Source organism: Electrona antarctica (genome assembly GCF_951216825.1).
Source record: "Electrona antarctica genome assembly, chromosome: 12".
Lineage (NCBI taxonomy): Eukaryota > Metazoa > Chordata > Actinopteri > Myctophiformes > Myctophidae > Electrona > Electrona antarctica.
This window is the reverse complement of record NC_136793.1, coordinates 7199480-7225219: the sequence shown is the minus strand read 5'-3', so window position 1 is coordinate 7225219 and position 25740 is coordinate 7199480. Positions and strand designations below refer to the sequence as shown.

Below are 25740 nucleotides of genomic sequence, written 5' to 3'. Positions count from 1 at the left end.
AGTCAATATAATTTATACAATCTGTGTGCTAGTCTGTCAAATCAATATAATTTATACAATCTGTGTGCTAGTCTGTCAAGTCAATATAATTTATACAATCTGTGTGCTAGTCTGTCAAGTCAATATAACTTATACAATCTGTGTGCTAGTCTGTCAAGTCAATATAATTTATACAATCTGTGTGCTAGTCTGTCAAGTCAATATAATGTATACAATCTGTGTGATAGTCTGTCAAGTCAATATAACTTATACAATCTGTGTGCTAGTCTGTCAAGTCAATATAACTTATACAATCTGTGTGCTAGTCTGTCAAGTCAATATAACTTATACAATTGGGGTGGTTGTATTTTGTCTCCATGCTGTTCTATTGAGACATTTAAATCGGGTCAAAGGTCATGTCTCAGGTCAAAGGTCATGTCTCAGGTCAAAGGTCACGTCTCACCAAGACACAGGATGTCACACAAATTCTGACCTGAAAGTGAAGATTCAACTTATCCCCTGAGCAAGCGGGCGGGCACTATTAGTCTAATTGTAAAAGGTTCAGCGCAGGTTCAAATCCGGCATAGAAGAGGAAGGTTACACTGTGCTGCTTTAAGTAACTATGGATTGGATGGCTTTCTAAAGTACTTTAGACGAATAACAGTTTCACACTAATTATCCATAATGTATAAATGATGGATAAGGGGTCGATCAGGACAACAAGGCCTTTTCGTGGAGGGGTCAGAATAATATTATTCGTTAATGTTATTCGTCTATAGTACTTATGTTGTTTGTTTGTTTGCTTACTTAAACATTATCTTTGCTGTTGTATTTTTCTGTATAGCCTATTGGAGGACGCACAGCGACAGGCTTTCCCAGAAACACTCATAGAAGTCGAGCTGAGCATTTTTGGGTTTTAAGTGGGAGGTGTCCAAATAGTTACCACAGGGGAAATTGGTTTAAGCCTGAACCCTGCATTGCTGCCCTGAACCATCCTGTCTGCTACACTCTCATCATCGACTGTGAGCTTCGAGGATGAAGGCTGCTGTTACTCTGCTGCTCCAGCTGGTGGTGCTGTTGTGTTTGTCTAGGACAGTGGTTCAGGGCCAGGGCCAGATGCTTGAAAATATTATGATTCTGATTCAAGGTCAACATTGAAAACTTGAATAGATGTTTCTACTGAGAAGCAAATTATATACGGTAGCTAGCCAATCTGTTACATATTAAAGATTATTTGAATGTTTCAATTAATGTTTACTTACAGCATGAGTTGAAGCAACAGAACTCAACAGAATCAATGTTTCTGCTGAGAGTTACATTATGTGTAGTCTCTAGACATGTGACCCACTATATTGTAGATAATATACAAAACAAATAAAAAGGAAGGAAAAAATCACACTTGTGTGAAGTGAGGGGCGCTCTTATCATCGTACATCACATTCCGTGCTCAGCCAATAAAAATCATCACAAATGTCATTCCGGCCAATCACATTTGGCGTCTTCACTTTTCTGCCCTCACAGTGGGTACATCTAGACAGTATAGGGTCAAGAGGCGTCAGAGGCAGAGCGCCTTGATCTGACGTCTCTTGTGGGTTTTTAAACAGCGGATGGATGGAAATGACGCTAGTGGAAATGACGCTAGTGCACGGCTTCAACTTGCAACTTGTCACTTGTCGCTTTCAACAATCAATCAAACGTAGGTAAAATAGTGGGTGAACTTCGATCTTTATTGTACAGGTATGGGTAGGTTGTACATGTATATTTTCCTTTTTGATTTCCAACTATTTATATGTTTTGCATATAGTAGTAGGCTATTGTATATCTGTCTATCCTTAATTGTTTGATGAATTGAGTAGGCTACAAAAGGACCCTGATGGAAACAAGCCACAGAGTGTATAAGCTATAATGAAACAAGCCATAGACTTTCTTATTGGGTTTAAATACTCTTAGCAGACCTTGTATTGAACTGTACTTTACTGCAGTGGTTCCCAAAGTGGGGTCCGGGGACCCCTAGGGGTCCTTGAGGGAGTTCCAGGGGGTCCCCAGCTAAATGATAGTTAAGAACCAAATGGACCCTTATAATAATAACTTAATAACTTAATAATTTATATAGCACCTTTCAAGAAACCCAAAGACGCTTATGGGTCTGTAACTCAGAGTGTACAAATGGAACCAAATGGACCCGTTGAGTTAAATTAACATTGATTTTACAATATACATTGGGGTCCCAGAGATATAGAAATGTCATTAAATGGGGGTCTGTAGACTTAATGCATGTCAAACTGGGGGTCCTTGAAATTAAAATGGTTGAACATCACTGCTGGAGCCGTAAAAAAAATCTTCTCTTATGGGGGTCCCTGGCATACATTTTCATATTGGGCGTCCGCAGGGCTAATTAGTGTCAATTTGGGGGTCCTTGACATGAAAACGTTTGGGAACAGGGTTTCCAGACCTGGGCAGACAGGCGCGGCCGTTTTCTGCTGTCCACCCACACGGCTGAATGCCACGTCGGCCAGATTCCCGGAAACGCTTTGCCCCCCCGCGGTGGGTGGAGCTTCTTTTCCATCCACCAGCTGTCTAAAAACCCGGAAAAGACGCCGGCAGACAGCAGAAAACGGCCGCTCCTGTCTTCCCAGGTCTGGCAACAGCTTGAACACAACAATTGGCTGATGATGATGATTGGCTGATCACCCATCGTGATCACCCCATATAGCGATGATATGATTGGCTGAGCAAAGTTTATATTGAAGATAAAATAAAAGTGAGGGCCGAAAAGTGAAGACGCTAAACGTCTGGAATGACATTTTGACCTGATTGGCTGAGCACGGTATGTGAAGTATGATGATGATGCTGATGATGATAAGAACGCCCCTCACTTAACAAGAGTGTGACCCCCCCCTACCTAACTGTCTGTTAAAAAAGATTAATCAATCAGTCAATCAATCAATCAGTTCAAAGTAAAAGTCGTACGATTTGTCACACATGTTACCGCAGGGAAATTTGTTCTCCGCATTTGACCCATCTCCGCCGCAGCCAAGGAGTGGTGAGCTACAGCCGTGCCGTGCTCTGGAATCATTTGATTCGTAAATTTGACCCCCCAATCCAACCCTTTGATGCTGAGCGTCAAGCAGGGAGGCATTGGGTCCCATTTTTACAGTCTTTGGTATGACCCGGCCGGGGATCGAACCCCGACCTCCCAGTTTCAGGGCGGACACTCTAACCACAAGGCCACTGAGCTGGTTACAGGAAAGTTCCAGGGTTAATGTGGGCAACTTTATTTATTCATTTTTATTTTCCGAAATTTTCTTTTTATTTATTTATTTATATTATTATTATTTTTTTAATCAGGCAAATATTCAGGCGTGCTATGACGATTCAGTGGGTGGGGCGAGGGAGGGGTCCTCCTGGCCTGGCCTACTGATGACGTCACGTCTGTGTGTGTACTGTGTGATGATTTGGAACTAAGGAAGATGAAACTCGACGAGGAGGAATATATATCGTTTGTTTTTCTCGTTTTGTGAATTAAAAAAAACGTACGTTTCGTCGAAGCTTCTTCTATATAAATAAATGTACAGTTCCTACAGCAAGACCCCCAATGGCTCCAAGTGTACCTACACCAAACTGAAAGGTGAGTGAGTGGTGGTCTTAATGTTGTCACCGTTTTGTACTGAAAGAATAGCAGCGACGTGGCTAACGTTAGCCTCAGGCTAACTAACACAATATAGGGGCTGTTTTTCGAGCTTGTAGAGCTGTTGGGGTCCGGGGACCCCTAGGGATCCTTGAGAGAGTTCCAGGGGGTCCCCAGATAAATGATAATTAGGAACCAAATGGACCCGTATTGGTCTTGTAACTCTGAGTGTTACAAATGGAACATTTGGTTCCATTTGTACACTCTGAGTTAAATTAACTTTGATTTTACAATATAAACTGGCGGTCAGAGATAGAAATGCCATTAAATGGGGGGTCTGTAGACTAATATGCATGTCAAACTGGGGGTCCTTGAAATGAAACTGGTCGAGAATCTCTGCTAGAGCCGCATATGTTTTCTAATGGGGGTCCGCGGGCCAATTAGTGTCAATGTGGGGGTCCTTGACATGGAGAGGGAGAGACTTTAGCCCCTAGAATGTCTGATCTTTACATACATTTATTTCATGTATTCTCAAATACATCATGAAACGGTGTGGTGGGTATACTCTACTACTCACCCAATACATGATTCCTAAGACTTGGCGTTCAGATAATGTCCTCTATAGTTTCATATCCCTTTGAAAGTTCTGGCACAAAACGTGTATTTTCTTTTAGACATAATATCCACTTTTACCAACGAGCCGCACACGGACGGGATTCTCTCCGGGCTGACGGGCCCGGGGATGAGTCCCAGCTGGACTGAATTTATCAAAACTTCCTCTGATCACCACAAACGTCATCACAAATTGACCAGGGAAGCGGCAGGTGGTGTCGCAACCTATCGCATACAGTTAAGAGTACCTACCATAGACTGTAAAACCTACACAAGGTATATATAATATATATTCCTTGTTGATATAATATATATTATATCAACACGGAAATAATCTGTACATTGAAACTATACAACCAAGGATGCCAGGTCAACAGATGAACCTAGCATCTGTTTTTCTTTTCTTTTCTTTTAAAAAATTTTTATTAACAGTTTGCAGAATTACAGTACATTTCAAGTACAACTCAATACAAGGCTATTAACTGTGAGTGGCCGACACCATAAAAGCATTACACTTGTTTACAAGAGGGCCCACCATTTTCAATTCATCAAAACATTTAGAGACGTACGGATATACACTTCTATATAGCCAAAAACAGGAAAACATCATAGAGGAGGTAAAAAAGGAAGAAAAAAAAACATATACAGTCACAGTGAGGGGGAAAGGGGGTGGGTGGGGGATTCAGATTTTACGGGGGCCAGTTTCGAATTGCAGCCATCCGTAGGTGCCCTTTGAGAGCAGTTTTGATGAAGGAGTCAAGGGATTCGCATGTCTTAATGACTGTTGGTAGGTCTTCTTAAATAACATGCTATCTAAATTACATTGTAACCTTTGCATAAGACTGCATCATGGTCGTTGAGGCTCTAAGGTGGAGTCTGAAGATGTGAGTCTTCAGATTACGGCGAGTCGAGTCTGCAGTTATAACTGCAATGGGGGGGATCTAGGGACTTTGTCCCGCAGTTTGGGAACCATAAGGGAGGAGAAGAAAGAGTCTGGTGTGACATGTGTCACACACGTGGATCATTTATATCCCAGATGTTCTAGGGAAGATTGGGACAGCTTCCCTGTGTTGGCTGATCTGAGTGAGCGGTAGGGTTGGATCAGGCTTTGAAGCATATTGGGGTACAGTGAATTAGGTTTTCAATGTAATGAGTCCCAGGATGCAGGGATGGTCTTTTAGATGAGTCCCAGGGACATTTTATGAGTCCCACTTCAACCACGTTAGGAGTCATATTTGTTTGTTTTTTTTACAAATTGCAGCATTTAACTCTCATTTCATTTTATATGGTTATAATGTGGTTATATTCATGTAGAAAACAGAAGAATAAATGATTATTATACCGGTAACTAAAGCTAGCATAAATAGAATAATAATGCTCAATAATACATATTTCATATTTTGGCTTTACATGCTGAGTACAGTAGTGCATCCCGTGGATGCAGAGGTTGTTGTTTTATTGCGTCCCTTAAAGGTATATTCAGTGATTTCACTTAATTCAAATATCACTTATTTTTTCTTATTTTTTGGATAATCCTCCCTACTATAAAGTGTGCTGACCATATAAGGAGTTCCTCCCTGTCCCCAGTGAGCCCCTGGGGTCAAAAAACCCTAGTTTCGGTTTGGGCTTTGGGTGGCAAAGCCTTCATCCAATCAGGATGAGAGGGGCCTTCCTCCAATCATGATCGAGTGGGGCGGGCCTTGGTGCACATGCTGTTGGTCTGTTGTACTTCCCCCACTGTAGAGCGTGTGCATGTGCACATCTTGTTACCGGGTGGACCTGGTATTTTTCCAAATCACCCAAATCACTGAATGCTCCTTTAACTATAAACTGCGTTTTAGGATGCAAAATGCACCCTATTTTAATCTCTGCTTACACTCTTACAGTATCCATTACAGTATCCTGCACTCGCTGTGCAGAAACAAGATTCACACAGTCACACATTACAGCAGTGGTTTTCAACCAGGGGTCCGGGGACCACCAGTGGGCCTTGAGGGGGTTTCCAGGTGGTCCCCAGCTAAATGATGGGAGAGTTGCTCTAACCAAATGGGCCCCTTATAGATTTTTAACTCTTGAGTGTATAAAATGAAGCCAAATGGACAAAATATTCGTTAGTTTTGGATCTGAGAGGCCTAAAACTAATCAAACGGTGGTTCCGTGGCTCAAATACCCAATAAATAATGGGCCTTGATATGAAAAGGGTTGAAATCCACTGCATTACAGTATCGTGCTTTGACCTGGCTGCAACTATGCAGAAAAGAGGAGGAAGAAAAGCATGTCATGTCATGCAGAATCAAGTCACACAATCAAGTCACACAATCACAGTGTTGTGACGACATCAACAGAACACCCTGATAACAACACAGGGACGTTATCAGTAGTATCAGTCAGTGTTGATTTCGTCGACTAAAACTGAGACGAACAATGTTCGTCGACTACCTTTTTTCACTGATAAACTAAATGGAAACAAAATTAAAACAAAGCTATGATGACTAAAACTAAGACTAAATAATTGACAATTTTGTCAACAAATTAAAAACTAGACTAAAACTAGGAAGGAAGGGACTAGTGGACAAGAGATCCAGTATAAGTCGTTTTACAATTAGTTGCATGCTGAAAATAGCTGATCTACAAGCTCACAACGCATCGCACGGCAACGCTTTGTGAGCTTGTAGATCAGTTATTTTCAGCAAGTGTAAAATCAGCCATTACCACGACATCAAGGCCCGCCAAAATACATTTTGTTCGACTAAATCAACTGTAGATTTTGTTGACTAAAATCTTATGATATTTAGTCGGCTAAAACATTCCAGGTGACTAAAACTAAATAAACTATTCAAGAGACTATGACTGAAACTAAAATCTAAATTTGCTGCCAATAACAACACTGGCATCAGGGGCATATCCCCCGGCCTCCAGTGTTACTGGGGAATAGAATCCACTGATGATGGTATCATGGGTCACTGATAGTGACTCCAGTGTTACCAGGGAATAGAAATAGAATCCACTGATGGTATCATGGGTCACTGATAGTGACTCCAGTGTTACTGGGGAATAGAATCCACTGATGATGGTATCATGGGTCACTGATAGTGACTCCAGTGTTACTGGGGAATAGAATCCACTGATGATGGTATCATGGGTCACTGATAGTGACTCCAGTGTTACTGGGGAATAGAAATAGAATCCACTGATGGTATCATGGGTCACTGATAGTGACAGACAGTGCCTTCTATCAAAGGGGGCTAGCCTAGGAGATTTCCACCATGTCGATGACGTCAGAAATATTATGTGAACACAGCTCCGCTTTCACAACGCGCCTTTGCCATGGACAATGTTCAGGTCAAGATTGATTGATTATTCACAGAATGGGTACGGTTAGAAGGTACAGGTCAATACAAAAACTGCTCTGAGGTTAAAACCAGAAAAAAGCACTAAGACTACATCAAGGTTCTCCATTTTCAATTCATCAGGAAACGATGACAGCTCAGTCATAACATATATTTTGGTTTAGAGCAGGGGTTCTCAACGTTTTTGGCCGGGGACCCCCGGAAATGCTTTGGCAACGTCTCGGGACCCCCGCCCCGCCCCCTCCCGACCCCCAATATAAATTGACTGCTACAATAACCTTAAACCATTTTGGGCGGGAACCCCTTTTGGTGTTTTAAGCATTGTTATAATTTAGCTATTGAAAAATAGCAGATCTACAAGCTCATAGCGCGCCACCGAGTGGCGCGCTATGAACTTGTAGGTCTGCTATTTTTGAAAAATCGTGAAAATAAAATTTAAAAATAAATCTTTTTTTTAAAAATATTTTGGGGACCCCCCAAAATAATTTGGCGACCCCCCGAGGGGTCGCGACCCACGGGTTGAGAACCCCTGGTTTAGAGGGTAGGCTGTAGTGTAAATCAATTAATATTCAGATCAACAGGAAAATCAACATAACACTTTGATGATGATTGGTTGCCATGGTTGGTCTCTGCATGGCTGGAAAATGTACAGGAAAAAAACAGGCAGAATGACTGCATGTATTTAGGCTAATATAGCCTAACGATGCTTTGAGTTTGATGCAACAAGAATATTTATGTTGTATGATTAGGCTACATGTATGAATTATTCTGCTCGGAATTATCTAATTCTGAGTAGAGTAGCCTACTATTAGCCTACTAATCAATCCATCCATGATCCATCCATACAAACACACGTCTGCTACGAGCTTGTAGGTCTGTTATTTTTTTTTTAAATCATGAAAATGTGGTGCAAATATATATATATAAATATATATAGGCCTATATCATTTCAGAGCGAACATTTTTAACTCAAATGTTTGCTTCTGGGTGGGTCCCTGGAACAACATATTTTCAGATGGGGGGTCCGCAGCCAAATACAGATAATTCTGGGGGTCCTTGACATGAAGTTGTTGAGCATCACTGACATAGAGACAGAGGTTTTGTTTATAAAACTTTCAGGATTTAGAAGACATTTTGTAGAATCATCCTCGGGTCTATTTTAAGCTCTTCTTCACAAAATGCAAACACAAATGAGTGCTGCTTCCTTTATCATTCTTCCAGCTTCGGCTCAGAGTAAGGAGAGCTCCCATGCACCAGCCATGCCTCAGAAGCTGTTAAAGAGTGCCCAGACGTCGCACTACATTGAGCTGGGCACTAGTTATCAGTACTGGCCCGTGCTGGTCCCCCGGGGGATCCGGCTGTACACCTATGAGCAGATCCCCGTGTTCCTGAGGGAGAACCCCTACATCACCGATGGATACCGAGCCTACCTTCCATCCAGACTCTGCCTCAAGAGGTAAGAAATAAAGAGAGGACATTAACCCATTCTGGGCAGGAACCCCTTTTGGTGTTTTAAGCATTGTGTTATATACTTTAGCTATTGAAAAATAGCAGATATGAGCTTGTAGATCTGCTACAACGTTTCTGAGCGAACGTTTTTAACTCAAATCTTTGCTTCTGGGGGGGGGTCCCTGGAACAACATATTTTCAGATGGGGTTGGCGGCCAATTTTTGGGGTCCTTGACATAAAATAGTTTGAGAACGACTGACATAGAAACATGGCTGATGTGCGTTGATGTCGTTGTCGTGGTCTTCTTCGTCCTCCTGCAGCGTCTGCATCCTGTCCAACGAGACGGGGAACATCTGGAGCCACCTGCTGGGGTTCATGTGGTTCTTCTGCCTGGCCGTGTACAACATGGCCTCCGTGCTGCCCGCCGCTGGTGTCTCCAAGGAGGACTACGTCATCTACTCCATAGGAGTCTTCTGCTTCCAGGTACGCTGCTGCGCGCTGGGGCCCGATTCCATTTGCAAGAACCAGTTGCAGAATCTGGCCTGGCCTTCACGTCCATTGTGGACAAGTTGTAATAGACGGGACATTATGGGAAATTCTAATCGGATCTACATGTATGCACATTATTCAACAAATCACGCACGCAAGACATAGAAACATGGGTTTTTCTGAAAAGTCATGATTTAGAAGACATTTTGAGATGTGGTCGATATCTTTGAATATATATATTCTTTCAGAGCGAACGTTTTTAACTCAAATCTTAGCTTCTGGAGGGGTCCCTGGAACTACATATTTTCAGATGGGGGGTCGGTGGCCAATTACATGTAATTGGCCAATTACATGTAATTGGCCACCACAGAAAACTGTCAAGATTTAGAAGGCATTTGTAGAATCGTCCTCAGGTCTAAATGGGTAAAATAAAGAGTGTGTGTGTGTGTGTGTGTGTGTGTGTGTGTGTGTGTGTGTGTGTGTGTGTGTGTGTGTGTGTGTGTGTGTGTGTGTGTGTGTGTGTGTGTGTGTGTGTGTGTGTGTGTGTGTGTGTGTGTGTGTGTGTGTGTGTGTGTGTGTGTGTGTGTGTGTGTGTGTGTGTGTGTGTGTGTGTGTGTGTGTGTGTGTGTGTGTGTGTGTGTGTGTGTGTGTCTCTCCAGCTGTGCATGCTGTGCTCAGCCGGCCACCACGTGTTCTGCTGCCACCGCTCGGAGAAGACCAGCCGCCGCTGGATGGCGCTGGACTACGCTGGCATCTCCATCGGCATCCTGGGCTGCTACGTGCCCGGGGTCTTCTACACCTTCTACTGCGACAACGTAAGTCAAGACATGTGTCGCAAAGCAGCACATTGTGATCTTGTAGACTGGCTGAGATTTGGTGTAGAGGGGAAGATTATTTTCTCTTAACTACAGTTGGAGACTAACTGTAGTTCCATTTCTAAGTTCTGTACCACCATGAGGTACAGTAAATCACTCTTATTTGATTGTCTCCCAAGTTAGACCGATGCTGCACTTCATGTCATTTTGGGCATGAGAAAGAATTAGTGGGTGGTCGACGGGGATGGGCTTCAGATGGGACTGTGTGACAATCCAAGACGGGCTTCAGATGGGACTGTGTGACAATCCAAGACGGGCTTCAGATGGGACTGTGTGTGACAATCCAAGTCGCAGCTAGTTGGCAAATTTGAGGGAAAAAGAATGAAAGAAGGAGGGAAAAAAGACAGTGGGCATTTTCAGCGTCTTCCAGAGCTTCCAGTGTATGTGGGGGAGCGAACGTTGGCAGTGTGAACACGTCAGAACAGAGGGCTCTCTGTCAGCAGATGGCTAGCATGCCTCTCCAGTGGGCTACTTGCCACGCTACCTTTATGCAGTGAGCTAACCCAAAAATAGCAGATCTAGAAGCTCGTAGTGCGGCACTCTACGAGCTTGTAGATCTGCTATTTTCCAATAGCTAAAGTATAAACACCAAAAGGGGTTCCCGCCCAGAATGGGCTAATAATCGACCTATGCATGCATCTGAAATGAGGCAACAGTTTTTTTCTTGGCATGAAAAACAAACAAGAAAACCTGCTCACGTCACAGTTAAGTTAGCCTGGAACTCACCTATGCTTTTTATGGCATAGGCAGCTCCCGGCAGGATCCGCCGGGAGAAACTATGCGCAGCTGCGCGACATGAGACTAATTACTTAGAGCGACAGAGAGAGAGAGAGAGGAGTGTGTGTGTGTGTGTGTGTGCGTGTGTCAATTTAACAAAGGTGCAGACGATCAGAAATCAGCAGAGAGTGAGAGATGTTTGCGCTACTCTATGCCGAATTGAAGTGGACTCGGACACAGACTTTTTTTTTCTCCCTGTGTTTCCGAGGCTACAGTTAAGTCACATGTCTTTTTCATCAGAGCTAACAAACGGCTATTTTGGAATTAAATGGGTTTTTAATTGGAAGCTGTTTGTTTGCTCTCCTGTGGACTCTGGTGTAGAATGTGTCCAGTGGGTGGCGGCGTGGCGCTGGACTGGACTGGCTTCACTCTGGTGTAGAATGTGTCCAGTGGGTGGCGGCGTGGCGCTGGACTGGCTTCACTCTGGTGTAGAATGTGTACAGTGGGTGGCGGCGTGGCGCTGGACTGGCTTCACTCTGGTGTAGAATGTGTACAGTGGGTGGCGGCGTGGCGCTGGACTGGACTGGCTTCACTCTGGTGTAGAATGTGTACAGTGGGTGGCGGCGTGGCGCTGGACTGGCTTCACTCTGGTGTAGAATGTGTACAGTGGGTGGCGGCGTGGCGCTGGACTGGCTTCACTCTGGTGTAGAATGTGTACAGTGGGTGGCGGCGTGGCGCCTGACTGGCTTCACTCTGGTGTAGAATGTGTCCAGTGGGTGGCGGCGTGGTGCTGGACTGGCTTCACTCTGGTGTAGAATGTGTACAGTGGGTGGCGGCGTGGCGCTGGACTGGCTTCACTCTGGTGTAGAATGTGTACAGTGGGTGGCGGCGTGGCGCTGGACTGGCTTCACTCTGGTGTAGAATGTGTACAGTGGGTGGCGGCGTGGCGCTGGACTGGCTTCACTCTGGTGTAGAATGTGTACAGTGGGTGGCGGCGTGGCGCTGGACTGGACTGGCTTCACTCTGGTGTAGAATGTGTCCAGTGGGTGGCGGCGTGGCGCTGGACTGGACTGGCTTCATGCTGAGTTTTGAATAGCCAATGAAGTCTGGACCAAAAATAGGAGAAGCAACACACAGCGAATTAGATTCTTTGCAACATTATCGGAACATCTCTTCTCATCACCCGCTTGCTGCTCCAAATAGCCAATCTAAGACGTTATAAATCAGGCTTCAATGTCTGCCCATTCGCCCCCAAGAGAATGTTTGCGACGTGCAGTTTGACATCAGTGGCCTTTTGAAAAGCAGTAATTGAATAAAACTGAAATAGAGCCCATCTTCCGCTTTCTTTTTTTTACATTTTCTCCCATCTTTCTCTCCTCTTCCTCTTGACGGGCTCATTGTTCACAGTGTAGAAGCAACAGTGTGACACGCTCTAGTTCTTGGAAAGCCCACGAGGTATAGCTTCACGTTCTCCTTCCAAAGACGCCCACCCATCATGTCTCCTTTTCCCTTCGGTTGCAACTCTCCCCTTGGCTGCACCGCCACTCGCGCCGTTCCCCCCCCCTCGCATATTGGAAGCGCCGGGTTCTGGTGGCCTCGGAACACGGGAGAAATCTGCTCCAGTCTCAAACCAGATGGCCGCGTCATCGACATCCCCCCCATCCCCTCCCACCACCATATGACATTCACAAGTCGAGGAACCAATCTCTTGTGAAAGCCCTCTCCTCTCCCTGCCAACACTCGGGCTCCGCTATTGGGGGCGGCCTCCATTCTGCGAGCCAAGAGTCCCCCCCGACCCCCCACCCAAAGCAAATGGAATTTATATTTAGCCAAACTCAAGCGTTTTTTTTTGTCAGAAGAGCTTTTTGGGATTGCACGTTTGTGGTAAAGGAAACATGGTGCTTTTTGATTTTCATTTATGGTAGTACCAGTAAAAGAAAAAGCTCAGCTTGTGAGCTAGTAAGATCAGCTGTTTTAAAAAAAAGGAAAAAAAACTGGGGCAGAATTGGCAGCATAATTGCAGACACCGATCGTTTGTCGAGTTAACGGGCAATTATGGGGACTAGATTTGCCCGTAAACCTCAAGTTTAGCAGCATATACAGTCATTTATGGTAATATACAGGTGTGACGGTACAATTTGGGAGTTTACCGGAGTTTGTTGGAAAGTTTAATGGGAGGTTCCTGTAATGTACACGTCCGTATTCCATGTTTTTTGCGCAGTGACACCAGTATAAGAGTGTGTCTCTGACTGCTTTGTGTGTGTTTTGTTTCTGCAGTACTGGCGTCAGGTGTACCTGGTGACCGTGCTGGCCATGATCCTGGCCGTGTTCTTCGCCCAGATCCATCCCCACTACCTCAGCAAGCAGTGGAAGCAGCTGCGCTCGCTCATCTTCTGCTCCGTGGCGTGCTACGGCCTCGTCCCCACCGTGCACTGGATCTGGTTCACCGGAGGCTTCTCCCACGAGCTGGTGCAGGTATAGTGAAGTAGTCTCTGGTTTCAGCTGATTCGTCCGTTATCACTGTATTAAATATACGAAATCAACCGTTATCAACCTAATAAATGTTGATTTGGGGGTCCTTGACACGAAAATGTTTGGGAACCACTGTTCTATGGCATATGCAGCTCCGGGAGAAACTAGACACAGCTGCAGGACATGAGACTAATTCATTAGAGCAGAGAGTGATCAACGTTTGCGCTACTCTATGCCGAATTGAAGTGGATTCGGCCGAAGACTTTTCTTTTTCTCGCTGGAAATAAAATAAATCACACCCGTGTGAACTGAGTGGTGTAAGGTCTTATATAGACTGATCAGCTGTGGTCTGACGTAATGTCTGACGTAATGAAATCACACCCGTGTGAACTGGGTGACCATAGCAACCATGCTCATTTTTTGGTACGAACAGACAGACAGACAAACAGACAGACACGTAAACTGACAAAGCCAGTTGTAGGAGTGGTTTACACCACTCAAAAACGTCTGGGTTTCCGAGGCTAGTAGATCTCTGCTACTTTAGAATTTGAATCCTGAAAACATAATGGGGTATTGGGGTTTCCACCCGACAGAGACGTGCTACATACATGGCTACATCATTGTTTCCCCTCAGTGTACACCAAATCTCTTTTGTGATTAAAAACTCTACAATTATCTGTGTTTTAACAGTTAATGGCTATAAGATCTGTAACCTCTCCTGGCCGCTTCAGGACTTCCCTGTATTCACACCTCAAAACAACCTGTTCATGCTACTAACACTGCCCGTACTGCTGTTTACTGTTTACTGACCCCTGTTTCAAGTCACTGTACTGTACTCTCAATATGCTTGTCCAGAAAAGTTGGGGGGATGGGGGAGTATGAGCAAGCTATCTGTACATGTCTGTATTGTCTATTGTGCACTGTCTATTTGTGTAACTGCACTGTACTGTATGTAATGTTTTTTTTACCTGTGTACGGGACCCCCTCTAAAATGAGATGCTACATCTCAAGGGGCTATGCTTTCAATACAATTCTGACCAAAAACAATTATTTTCCTTGCAGGCATTTGTTCCTAGGATCCTGGGGATGTATTTCATCGCTGCACTAGCGTTCGTATTCTACATCTCGAAGGTTCCCGAGCGCTACTTCCCAGGTGAGCACATGTCTTCCCGTCCAAACAAAGAGATTCTATATAAAGAGGCGACAGTCCTCAAATATTTGGAATCGCCACTAGATGGCGCAGCAGTAGTGCTGCCGTCAATATGGCGGCAGCGCTTTGTCAATGTAACACCTCAAACACGCACGTAAACGTGCACGGTTGCGCACATGCATGCGCACACATGCACCCTGGAACAACATATTTTCAGATGGGGGTCCGCGGCCATTTACAGATAATTCTGAGGGTCCTTGACATGGAAAACTTTGAGAACCACTGAAATAGAAACATAGGTTTTTCAGGATTTAGAAGATATTTGTAGAATCTCAGGTCTAAATGGGCTAGACGAGTTAACCCATTCTGGGCGGGAACCCCTCTTGGTGTTAGCTGGGTTAGCTATTGAAAAATAGCAGACCTACAAGCTCGTAGCGCGCCACCGAGTGGCGCGCTACGAGCTTGTAGGTCTGCTATTTTTGAAAAATCGAAGAACGACTGACATAGAAACATAGCTTTTTCAGAAAACTGTCAGGATGTAGAAGACATTTTTAGAATCTGATCTCAGGTCAAAATGGGTTAATTATGGCTAAACGTGTCGTGTGGGTCTCTCTCCTCTCCTCCCTCCCCTCCCCTCTCCTCTCCTCTCCTCCCCCCCCCTCCTCTCTCCTCTCCTCTCCTCTCCTCTCCTCTCCAGGTCAGCTGAACTACCTGGGGTCCAGCCACCAGGTGTGGCACGTCCTCCTGGTGCTCATGTTCTACTGGTGGCACCAGTCCTCCATCTTCATCATGACCTACAGACACAGCCACCCCTGCCCCGAGTACCCCCAGCACGCCTAGCCAGCACACACACACACACACACACACACACGTAAGGGCTCTCCCTCCGCGGCCTTTCTCAAAAAGACCGCCGCCCGCGATTGGAGCATTATTAGGGAGCGATGCCTGTCACCCCAGGATCCACCAGGAGACCCGACTCCGTGAGTTGGGCAACGTTGAGGCAACGACGACGGTGCAGGTGGACCCAAGGTGTTAATAATGTCAAGGAACTGATGGCTGAAGCCTGGTGTTTACGACGTGCCGGTGTCGCTCACTGAAGATAGGCGACGTACGAGCTTGTAGTTTTGGGCTGTTTTTTGGTCCACGGCCATGAAGTGTAGCCAGGCTTTAACGTGTCACTTAATCCTGATTCAAGGACACTTTAGTGAGACTTTGTTTTTTAAATGCCCAATTTATTACAATCCTCTTTGAGTACAAATCACGTTGCGGAACACGCCGCTGTAGGAAAGGAAGACTCCACTAATCTCTCCAGCACAAAGTTGTGGTGAAGTTGTTTTTTTGAGAAGAAGCCAACTCCCCCTGCCCCCCCCCTTTTTTTTTTAAAGTGCCTACTCACTGAAAACAATGTAGCACCTGTTGAAATAATGAAATTAATTTTAATCTTCGGCACCGACATTATTAACCCATTTTGGCCGGGAACCCCTTTTGGTGTTTTAAACATGTTATAATTTAGCTATTGAAAAATAGCTAAATTATCTACAAGCTCGTAGTGCGCCACCGAGTGGCGCGCTACGAACTTGTAGGTCTGCTATTTTTGAAAAATCGTGAAAATGCGGCACAAATCTTTTTTTTTCTCATTCAATTTTTATTTGTTTTCTGATCAAGGACAACCAGCATAATCATTTTTCAGTGTACAAAATTGAACTACGGCACAAATCTTTGAATATATATTATTTCAGAAGACTTTTTTTTTAATATATATATATTTACGTCAGGCCTAAATGGTTTAATTATGCTGCACTGATACGTGACGGAATTTCATCGATCTTTGTTATTAATATTTTCTTTTCCTGCAAGTCAAATGGAACACTATTGGATAGGATTGATTGGAAACGCACCGAAAGCATGAAGACCCCGCCGCTGTCGTGAGGGGAAACCCCCCCACAAACAATATTCCTATACAAGATTTTTATTGTTTTTTTTGTTTATGCTTCTATTTATTGTTTTTTCGTCGGTCACTGAAATTTGTGTGATGTTCCTCCAAACTCTAATAATTGTACAGTGTTGGTGTATCTTTGATGTGAGCGTTGTTTATTTTTAGATGTTCAGAAAGACGACCTCCTTTCTGCAACCCCCCCCCACACACACACACACTTCTGAATAGAGCACCAAAGTCTGACGTCAATATCGGTAGAGGGTGCTATAAGTCCACGGGTTCATGTACCTTTTTATTTGTTTGCATTGTAATCCCCGTGGGGGGATTTTTTAGATCGCCTCACGTAAGAACTGTGTTTGAAAAATTAAACATCATCCTGACGGCCGTTTCACTCATATGGATATGAAGAATCGACTGACTGAGAGAAAACGCTAATGTTACTGCTGCTGAATTAGTTACATTTTCGCTAGAAAAAGACGGTATCAAATATGAGTGACTGACTGTCGTAAACGACACAGAGAGAGACACCTCCCTGACAATTTCGCCGAGACACTTTGTTTATTTTTGGACCACAATGATTCTATGAGACGATGTTGTTCTCCATAGAGAAATGACTTCTGTGAACCACCAGGGTGACGTCAGGACTTCGGCGCTCTATTTGGAACAAACATGGGTTATTATGCTGCAAGGTTTTATTATACATGTAATACTTAAATAAAGTCACCGTGTATGAGTTTAAATTAACGCTGAGCATTTTTGGAGTCCCAGAGACGACAAAATAATACAATACCACTGTATTAGTTAGTCCGACAGTCGGACTTACCGACCGACCAACGACCGACTGTCGGACTTACCGACCGACCGTCGGACTTACCGACCGACCGACCGTCGGACTTACCGACCGCCGCGTCGGGCGGTCGGCTGAATGGATTTCGCCCTTACTGTGCTTTAGATGCCTTATGATGGGGTTTATTTATGTAACTACTCACTTGAAAAAAAAAAGGCAGTAAGCCTTCATAGGAAACCTTCCCACTGCCATGACCTACAATAGCCAGGATTTCCTTGTTCACTTTGATTTTGGCCACGTTTGTTTTACTTGTCGTGTAACATATTCTAAAAGTGTTATTATCTACTGTAGTAAAAAAAGTGACTTTCATATAGTACGGTTCTTAATGTTTTAATGTAGTTACTAGCACTGTTAACCCATTCTGGGTGGGAACCTCTTTTGGTGTTTTAAAGCATTATGTTATGCTTTAGCTGTTGAAAAATAGCAGATCTACTGAAGCTCGTAGCGCGGCACCGAGTGCCACGCTACGAGCTTGTAGGTCTGCGTGAAAATGTGACGCAAAATTTTAATATATATTTATATTCAGAGCGAACGTTTTTAACTCATATCTTTGCTTCTATGGGGACGTCCCTGGAACAACATATTTTCAGATGGGGGTCGGCGACCAAATACATATAATCTTTGGGGTCCTTGACATGAAAACGGTTGAGAACCACTGACAGAAACATGAGGTTTTTCAGAAAACTCAGGATTTAGAAGACATTTGTAGAATCGTCAAAATGGGTTAAAGTGGAGGCCAGGGAAATGTAATGAAAGTCTTTTCATTTGATAAGATAATCTCATCCCATGTCAAGGACCCCCAAATTGACACTAATTATCCCGCGGACCCCCATTTGAAAAGATATGCCAGGGAACCCTCATAAGAGAAGGTTTTTACGGCTCTAGCAGTGATTCTCAACATGTTTAATTTCAAGGACCCCCAGTTTGACATTAGTCTACGGGGTAGCCTGGGTATCGAGGCTAACGGACCCCCATTTAATGGCATTCTATCTCTGAGACCCCAATTTATATAGTAAAATCACTGTTATTTAATTTAACTGAGTGTACAAATGGAACCATAATGGACCCTAACAGGTCAATTTGGTTCCATTTGTACACAGAGTTACAGACCCATAAGGGTCCAATTGGTTCCAAACTATCATTTAGCTGGGGACCCCCTGGACCTCCCTCAAGGACCCCTGGGGACCCCCTGGACCTCCCTCAAGGGTCCCACTTTGGGAACCACTGCTCTGCAGCGCACTGCCCTCCTTTTCTAGGTCTCTTGTTGTCCAGCTCCTGCATGGCCATGGACTCTATTCCCAATGTTGAACCCCTTTTGGTGTTTTAAGCGTTACGTTATACTTTAGCTATTGAGAAATAGCAGATCTACAAGCTCATAGCGCGGCACCGAGTGCCGCGCTATGAGCTTGTAGGTCTGCTATTTTTGAAAAGTCGTGAAAATGTGCCTCAAATCTTTGAATATATTCTTTCAGAGCGAACGTTTCTAACTCATACATTTGCTTCTGGGGCGTCTCTGGAACAACATATTTTCAGATGGGGGTCGGCGGCCAAATACACATAATTCTGGGGGTCCTTGACATGAGATATTGAGCACCACTGATATAGAAACATGAGGTATTTCAGAAAACTGTTAGGATTCAGAAGACATTTTTTTAATCTCGACGTCAGGCCTAAATGTTTAACCACCAACAGTCTTTCTGCCGCTGTAGTCTCTGTCGTTGCTTCTGTTCAGTATTTATTTCATTACGCTACTTTGTTATTGTTTTTAGCGTATGGATGGATCTTTGAGAGAGAGATCACTGTGTGACGAGATTAGTTTTGTAGCAGCTCCATGTATTTTGAAATTCAATAAATGAAATTGTCTGATTTTCTTTTTTTTTTATTATTACCAGAGTGAATGAAATGAAACTAGTGATGGGAGATTAATCGGCAAACACATCGGTATCGGCCTTAAACCAATTGATCGGTATCGGGAAAATAATATATCGGATTTAGCAGATATCATATCTTCACATTATATCAGTGTTTTCTGTGGAAGCACATGAAAGAGTCAATAGTTGGAACACTTAAAAAATGTTTACATTCAAGCTGTTTATGTTGGGATATGAGCCAACATTTCAATAACGGTGCATCTAATCCCTGTTTTGGAATAAAGAGGCATTGCTTTTTTTCAAATTCAGCCTTTTTTCAGAATGGCCAAAATAAATATATTTGTTTAATACAGAATGAGATCATATCGGAAATCTATATCGGCCAAATTGTCTCATCGGTACATCCCTAGCCCTGTAACACCCCGATTAATTTCTACTTGCAAAAAAGAGATTTCAACCTTAGTACTACTTTTTCCTACTAGGACTTATCAGCAAATTTTATGCATTTATAATAATTATTAAAATAATAATACATTAATAATGTACATTTGGGGGATATCTTTCACAATAATACATAAAACATGTTCTAGACATTCTAATGATCACAAAAAACAGTTAATTTAATTACTTTTATCAGGGTCAAAGGTCGAGATTTTTAATTCGTGTGAATTTGAGCCTCTGTGGGGGGTATTTATATGCAAATAGCATGACCAATGGCATTGCAATGATCATGCAATCAATCAGTCAATCAATGATGACGTTTAGGTGAAAAAAAGAACATTTTAATAAATTAATTAAAATATGTTGTATTATTGCTAGTTAACGCTGGGTGTTACAGGGCTAGAATGAACTCGCTTCTGAATACAAATCAATCGTGCACCGTGGAGAGAGAAAGAAGGAAAAGTGTAAAACCAAGTCTTTAATTTGTTCCCACCACCTGTAAGATCAGCAATGAAATAAATGTTATTTGTTTTATTGCATCAAACAGCAGTTTATCTATAGCATGAAATCCAATAAAGAGATTTTACGCTCATATCTAAACAAAATATTCATCAAAAGTACATCAAGGATGCAAAAGGATAGTCATCAGCTCATTCCTAAAGGATAGTCATCAACTCATTCCTAAAGGATAGTCCTCAACTCATTCCTAAAGGATAGTCATCAACTCATTCCTAAAGGATAGTCAACTCATTCCTAAAGGATAGTCATCAACTCATTCCTAAAGGATAGTCATCAACTCATTCCTAAAGGATAGTCATCAACTCATTCCTAAAGGATAGTCAACTCATTCCTAAAGGATAGTCATCAACTCATTCCTAAAGGATAGTCAACTCATTCCTAAAGGATAGTCATCAACTCATTCCTAAAGGATAGTCAACTCATTCCTAAAGGATAGTCATCAACTCATTCCTAAAGGATAGTCAACTCATTCCTAAAGGATAGTCCTCAACTCATTCCTAAAGGATAGTCCTCAACTCATTCCTAAAGGATAGTCATCAACTCATTCCTAAAGGATAGTCAACTCATTCCTAAAGGATAGTCATCAACTCATTCCTAAAGGATAGTCAACTCATTCCTAAAGGATAGTCATCAACTCATTCCTAAAGGATAGTCATCAACTCATTCCTAAAGGATAGTCATCAACTCATTCCTAAAGGATAGTCATCAACTCATTCCTAAAGGATAGTCATCAACTCATTCCTAAAGGATAGTCATCAACTCATTCCTAAAGGATAGTCAACTCATTCCTAAAGGATAGTCCTCAACTCATTCCTAAAGGATAGTCCTCAACTCATTCCTAAAGGATAGTCATCAACTCATTCCTAAAGGATAGTCAACTCATTCCTAAAGGATAGTCATCAACTCATTCCTAAAGGATAGTCAACTCATTCCTAAAGGATAGTCATCAACTCATTCCTAAAGGATAGTCATCAACTCATTCCTAAAGGATAGTCATCAACTCATTCCTAAAGGATAGTCAACTCATTCCTAAAGGATAGTCATCAACTCATTCCTAAAGGATAGTCATCAACTCATTCCTAAAGGATAGTCAACTCATTCCTAAAGGATAGTCAACTCATTCCTAAAGGATAGTCATCAACTCATTCCTAAAGGATAGTCATCAACTCATTCCTAAAGGATAGTCATCAACTCATTCCTAAAGGATAGTCATCAACTCATTCCTAAAGGATAGTCATCAACTCATTCCTAAAGGATAGTCATCAACTCATTCCTAAAGGATAGTCAACTCATTCCTAAAGGATAGTCCTCAACTCATTCCTAAAGGATAGTCAACTCATTCCTAAAGGATAGTCATCAACTCATTCCTAAAGGATAGTCAACTCATTCCTAAAGGATAGTCCTCAACTCATTCCTAAAGGATAGTCATCAACTCATTCCTAAAGGATAGTCATCAACTCATTCCTAAAGGATAGTCCTCAACTCATTCCTAAAGGATAGTCAACTCATTCCTAAAGGATAGTCAACTCATTCCTAAAGGATAGTCCTCAACTCATTCCTAAAGGATAGTCATCAACTCATTCCTAAAGGATAGTCCTCAACTCATTCCTAAAGGATAGTCCTCAACTCATTCCTAAAGGATAGTCAACTCATTCCTAAAGGATAGTCATCAACTCATTCCTAAAGGATAGTCAACTCATTCCTAAAGGATAGTCCTCAACTCATTCCTAAAGGATAGTCCTCAACTCATTCCTAAAGGATAGTCAACTCATTCCTAAAGGATAGTCATCAACTCATTCCTAAAGGATAGTCCTCAACTCATTCCTAAAGGATAGTCATCAACTCATTCCTAAAGGATAGTCATCAACTCATTCCTAAAGGATAGTCGTCAACTCATTCCTAGAGGATAGTCATCAACTCATTCCTAAAGGATAGTCCTCAACTCATTCCTAAAGGATAGTCAACTCATTCCTAAAGGATAGTCATCAACTCATTCCTAAAGGATAGTCATCAACTCATTCCTAGAGGATAGTCATCAACTCATTCCTAAAGGATAGTCATCAACTCATTCCTAAAGGATAGTCATCAACTCATTCCTAAAGGATAGTCATCAACTCATTCCTAAAGGATAGTCGTCAACTCATTCCTAAAGGATAGTCGTCAACTCATTCCTAAAGGATAGTCATCAACTCATTCCTAAAGGATAGTCATCAACTCATTCCTAAAGGATAGTCATCAACTCATTCCTAAAGGATAGTCGTCAACTCATTCCTAAAGGATAGTCGTCAACTCATTCCTAAAGGATAGTCATCAACTCATTCCTAAAGGATAGTCATCAACTCATTCCTAAAGGATAGTCATCAACTCATTCCTAAAGGATAGTCCTCAACTCATTCCTAAAGGATAGTCCTCAACTCATTCCTAAAGGATAGTCATCAACTCATTCCTAAAGGATAGTCCTCAACTCATTCCTAAAGGATAGTCGTCAACTCATTCCTAAAGGATAGTCCTCAACTCATTCCTAAAGGATAGTCATCAACTCATTCCTAAAGGATAGTCATCAACTCATTCCTAAAGGATAGTCATCAACTCATTCCTAAAGGATAGTCGTCAACTCATTCCTAGAGGATAGTCATCAACTCATTCCTAAAGGATAGTCCTCAACTCATTCCTAAAGGATAGTCAACTCATTCCTAAAGGATAGTCATCAACTCATTCCTAAAGGATAGTCATCAACTCATTCCTAGAGGATAGTCATCAACTCATTCCTAAAGGATAGTCATCAACTCATTCCTAAAGGATAGTCATCAACTCATTCCTAAAGGATAGTCATCAACTCATTCCTAAAGGATAGTCGTCAACTCATTCCTAAAGGATAGTCCTCAACTCATTCCTAAAGGATAGTCATCAACTCATTCCTAAAGGATAGTCATCAACTCATTCCTAAAGGATAGTCCTCAACTCATTCCTAAAGGATAGTCAACTCATTCCTAAAGGATAGTCATCAACTCATTCCTAAAGGATAGTCATCAACTCATTCCTAGAGGATAGTCATCAACTCATTCCTAAAGGATAGTCATCAACTCATTCCTAAAGGATAGTCATCAACTCATTCCTAAAGGATAGTCATCAACTCATTCCTAAAGGATAGTCGTCAACTCATTCCTAAAGGATAGTCCTCAACTCATTCCTAAAGGATAGTCATCAACTCATTCCTAAAGGATAGTCATCAACTCATTCCTAAAGGATAGTCATCAACTCATTCCTAAAGGATAGTCATCAACTCATTCCTAAAGGATAGTCCTCAACTCATTCCTAAAGGATAGTCATCAACTCATTCCTAAAGGATAGTCATCAACTCATTCCTAAAGGATAGTCATCAACTCATTCCTAAAGGATAGTCAACTCATTCCTAAAGGATAGTCATCAACTCATTCCTAAAGGATAGTCCTCAACTCATTCCTAAAGGATAGTCATCAACTCATTCCTAAAGGATAGTCAACTCATTCCTAAAGGATAGTCATCAACTCATTCCTAAAGGATAGTCATCAACTCATTCCTAAAGGATAGTCATCAACTCATTCCTAAAGGATAGTCAACTCATTCCTAAAGGATAGTCATCAACTCATTCCTAAAGGATAGTCAACTCATTCCTAAAGGATAGTCATCAACTCATTCCTAAAGGATAGTCATCAACTCATTCCTAAAGGATAGTCATCAACTCATTCCTAAAGGATAGTCATCAACTCATTCCTAAAGGATAGTCATCAACTCATTCCTAAAGGATAGTCATCAACTCATTCCTAAAGGATAGTCATCAACTCATTCCGCTGGCAGAAAAATAAAAAAGTACTTAATTAGCCTCAAATTAACCCATTAAATCCAGGGAAGCATCCGTGTCATTTTAGCGTAGTTAGGCTATTCAGAAGTCAGCGGCTTAAAGGACAACTTTTTTTCAACCAAGGTTCATGTTTCTGGTCACCGCAGGCCCCTGACCCCCCCCCCACCGCCCCCCCACTACAGTAGTTGTGAATGTACCCATAGACATATAAAGGTATAGACGCCCCTTTCGGCTCTGGAGCGTATCTGTGCTCATGGGAGGGAAAACAATTCCCGAGATTCCTTTTCGAAGCACCGCGGAAGCATGAGTGTTGCGTCACTCACACACCGCATGTTCGGGTCTGATAAGTCCCCGGAAAAGATGCGCTGTGATTGGCCAGTAGTCACTTTGAGTGGCAGCTGCGTGACGTAGCGTGCCTTCCACTCTTCCCGGCGTACTTCCTAATGACTTCCTCCCTCCCAGTGTTAATTCTTCCGCCCTCCCGTCGACACACATCGCTCCAATGAACTGCAGCGGCCAATGAGGTCGCTCCAATGAACTGCAGCGGCCAATGAGGTCGCTCCAATGAACTGCAGCGGCCAATGAGGTCGCTCCAATTAACTGCAGCGGCCAATGAGGCATCTATTTTTTTTAAATATCTATGAATGTACCTGCTGCGATTGTGAACAAAGCTGCCTGCACCCTATTGAGTGAAAGACGTACTATTTCTAAAAGAAATTAAATATCGAAGTTGTTTTTAATTTTGGTTATAAAAGAGGGCAATTATAATGCATTACAGTCTACAAGTGTTATTAGCCACGAATCCTTTTTTGACAAAAAAAGAACGATCCGATTTCTCAGGGAAGGCATTGAAACTTTTTCCCTTTTTTTGAATTCATTTTTCTCCAAAAGCACATACATGGCAATATGAATCGAAGCACCTTCTACAATGGTAATATAAATGGAATCGGCACCCTAGGTATATCAAGACCGTATCAAATCAGCCGTGAGTGAGTCGTCCCACCCTTAGATTACATTCAATATATGTTTACATTTAGTTTGTTTTGTAGGGATCAGAATCCCAGCCCAGTGAGTCACTGTGGGGGGGGGAGGGGGGCTCATCCTTGTTTCCAATAGGCCTATCTCACAGCATTTCCCCGCCCCCTTTTGGAGCTAGTGGTGTTATTTTTTTTGCAGTCCATAGGCTTCCATGTTAAAAGAGGTATTTTCACAAGCCACAAACTACCGTTTTGTAAAGGTAAGGTTTATTCTACTTATTTGAGTTGTTATACCATTGTGTTTTCTTCATATTATTACCGGTCTTTGACATTTTAACATTAGGAAATGTACTTAGATTCTCCAGAGAAAAAAAAGTGTAAATGCCTAATGTTAAATGACACCACTATCTGAGATAGGCCTATTGAGGGTATGCACGCCACATCATCATCATCATACCCGGAAGTTATTACCCTCTATTGGTATGCCTTAGAGTATATATTAATAGAGACGGCACCAGAGTTCTCCTCCCATCCACTTGCATTAAGTTGCTCAAAAGCGCATGAGGCGATTTCACTCCTCCTTCCG

General features: G+C 42.6%; 1 protein-coding gene across 1 annotated transcript; it reads left to right on the top strand.

Moving 5' to 3' along the window:
* Positions 1–3448: 3448 nt before the first annotated feature.
* paqr3a (progestin and adipoQ receptor family member IIIa) lies at positions 3449–18788 on the top strand. The gene is made up of 7 exons (XM_079515756.1): positions 3449–3607; positions 8791–9025; positions 9340–9502; positions 10168–10323; positions 13378–13575; positions 14635–14725; positions 15420–18788. Exons 1-7 carry the CDS (start codon positions 3547–3549, stop codon positions 15560–15562), a joined length of 1047 nt encoding a protein of 348 aa, XP_079371882.1. The 5' UTR covers positions 3449–3546; the 3' UTR covers positions 15563–18788.
* Positions 18789–25740: the final 6952 nt, after the last annotated feature.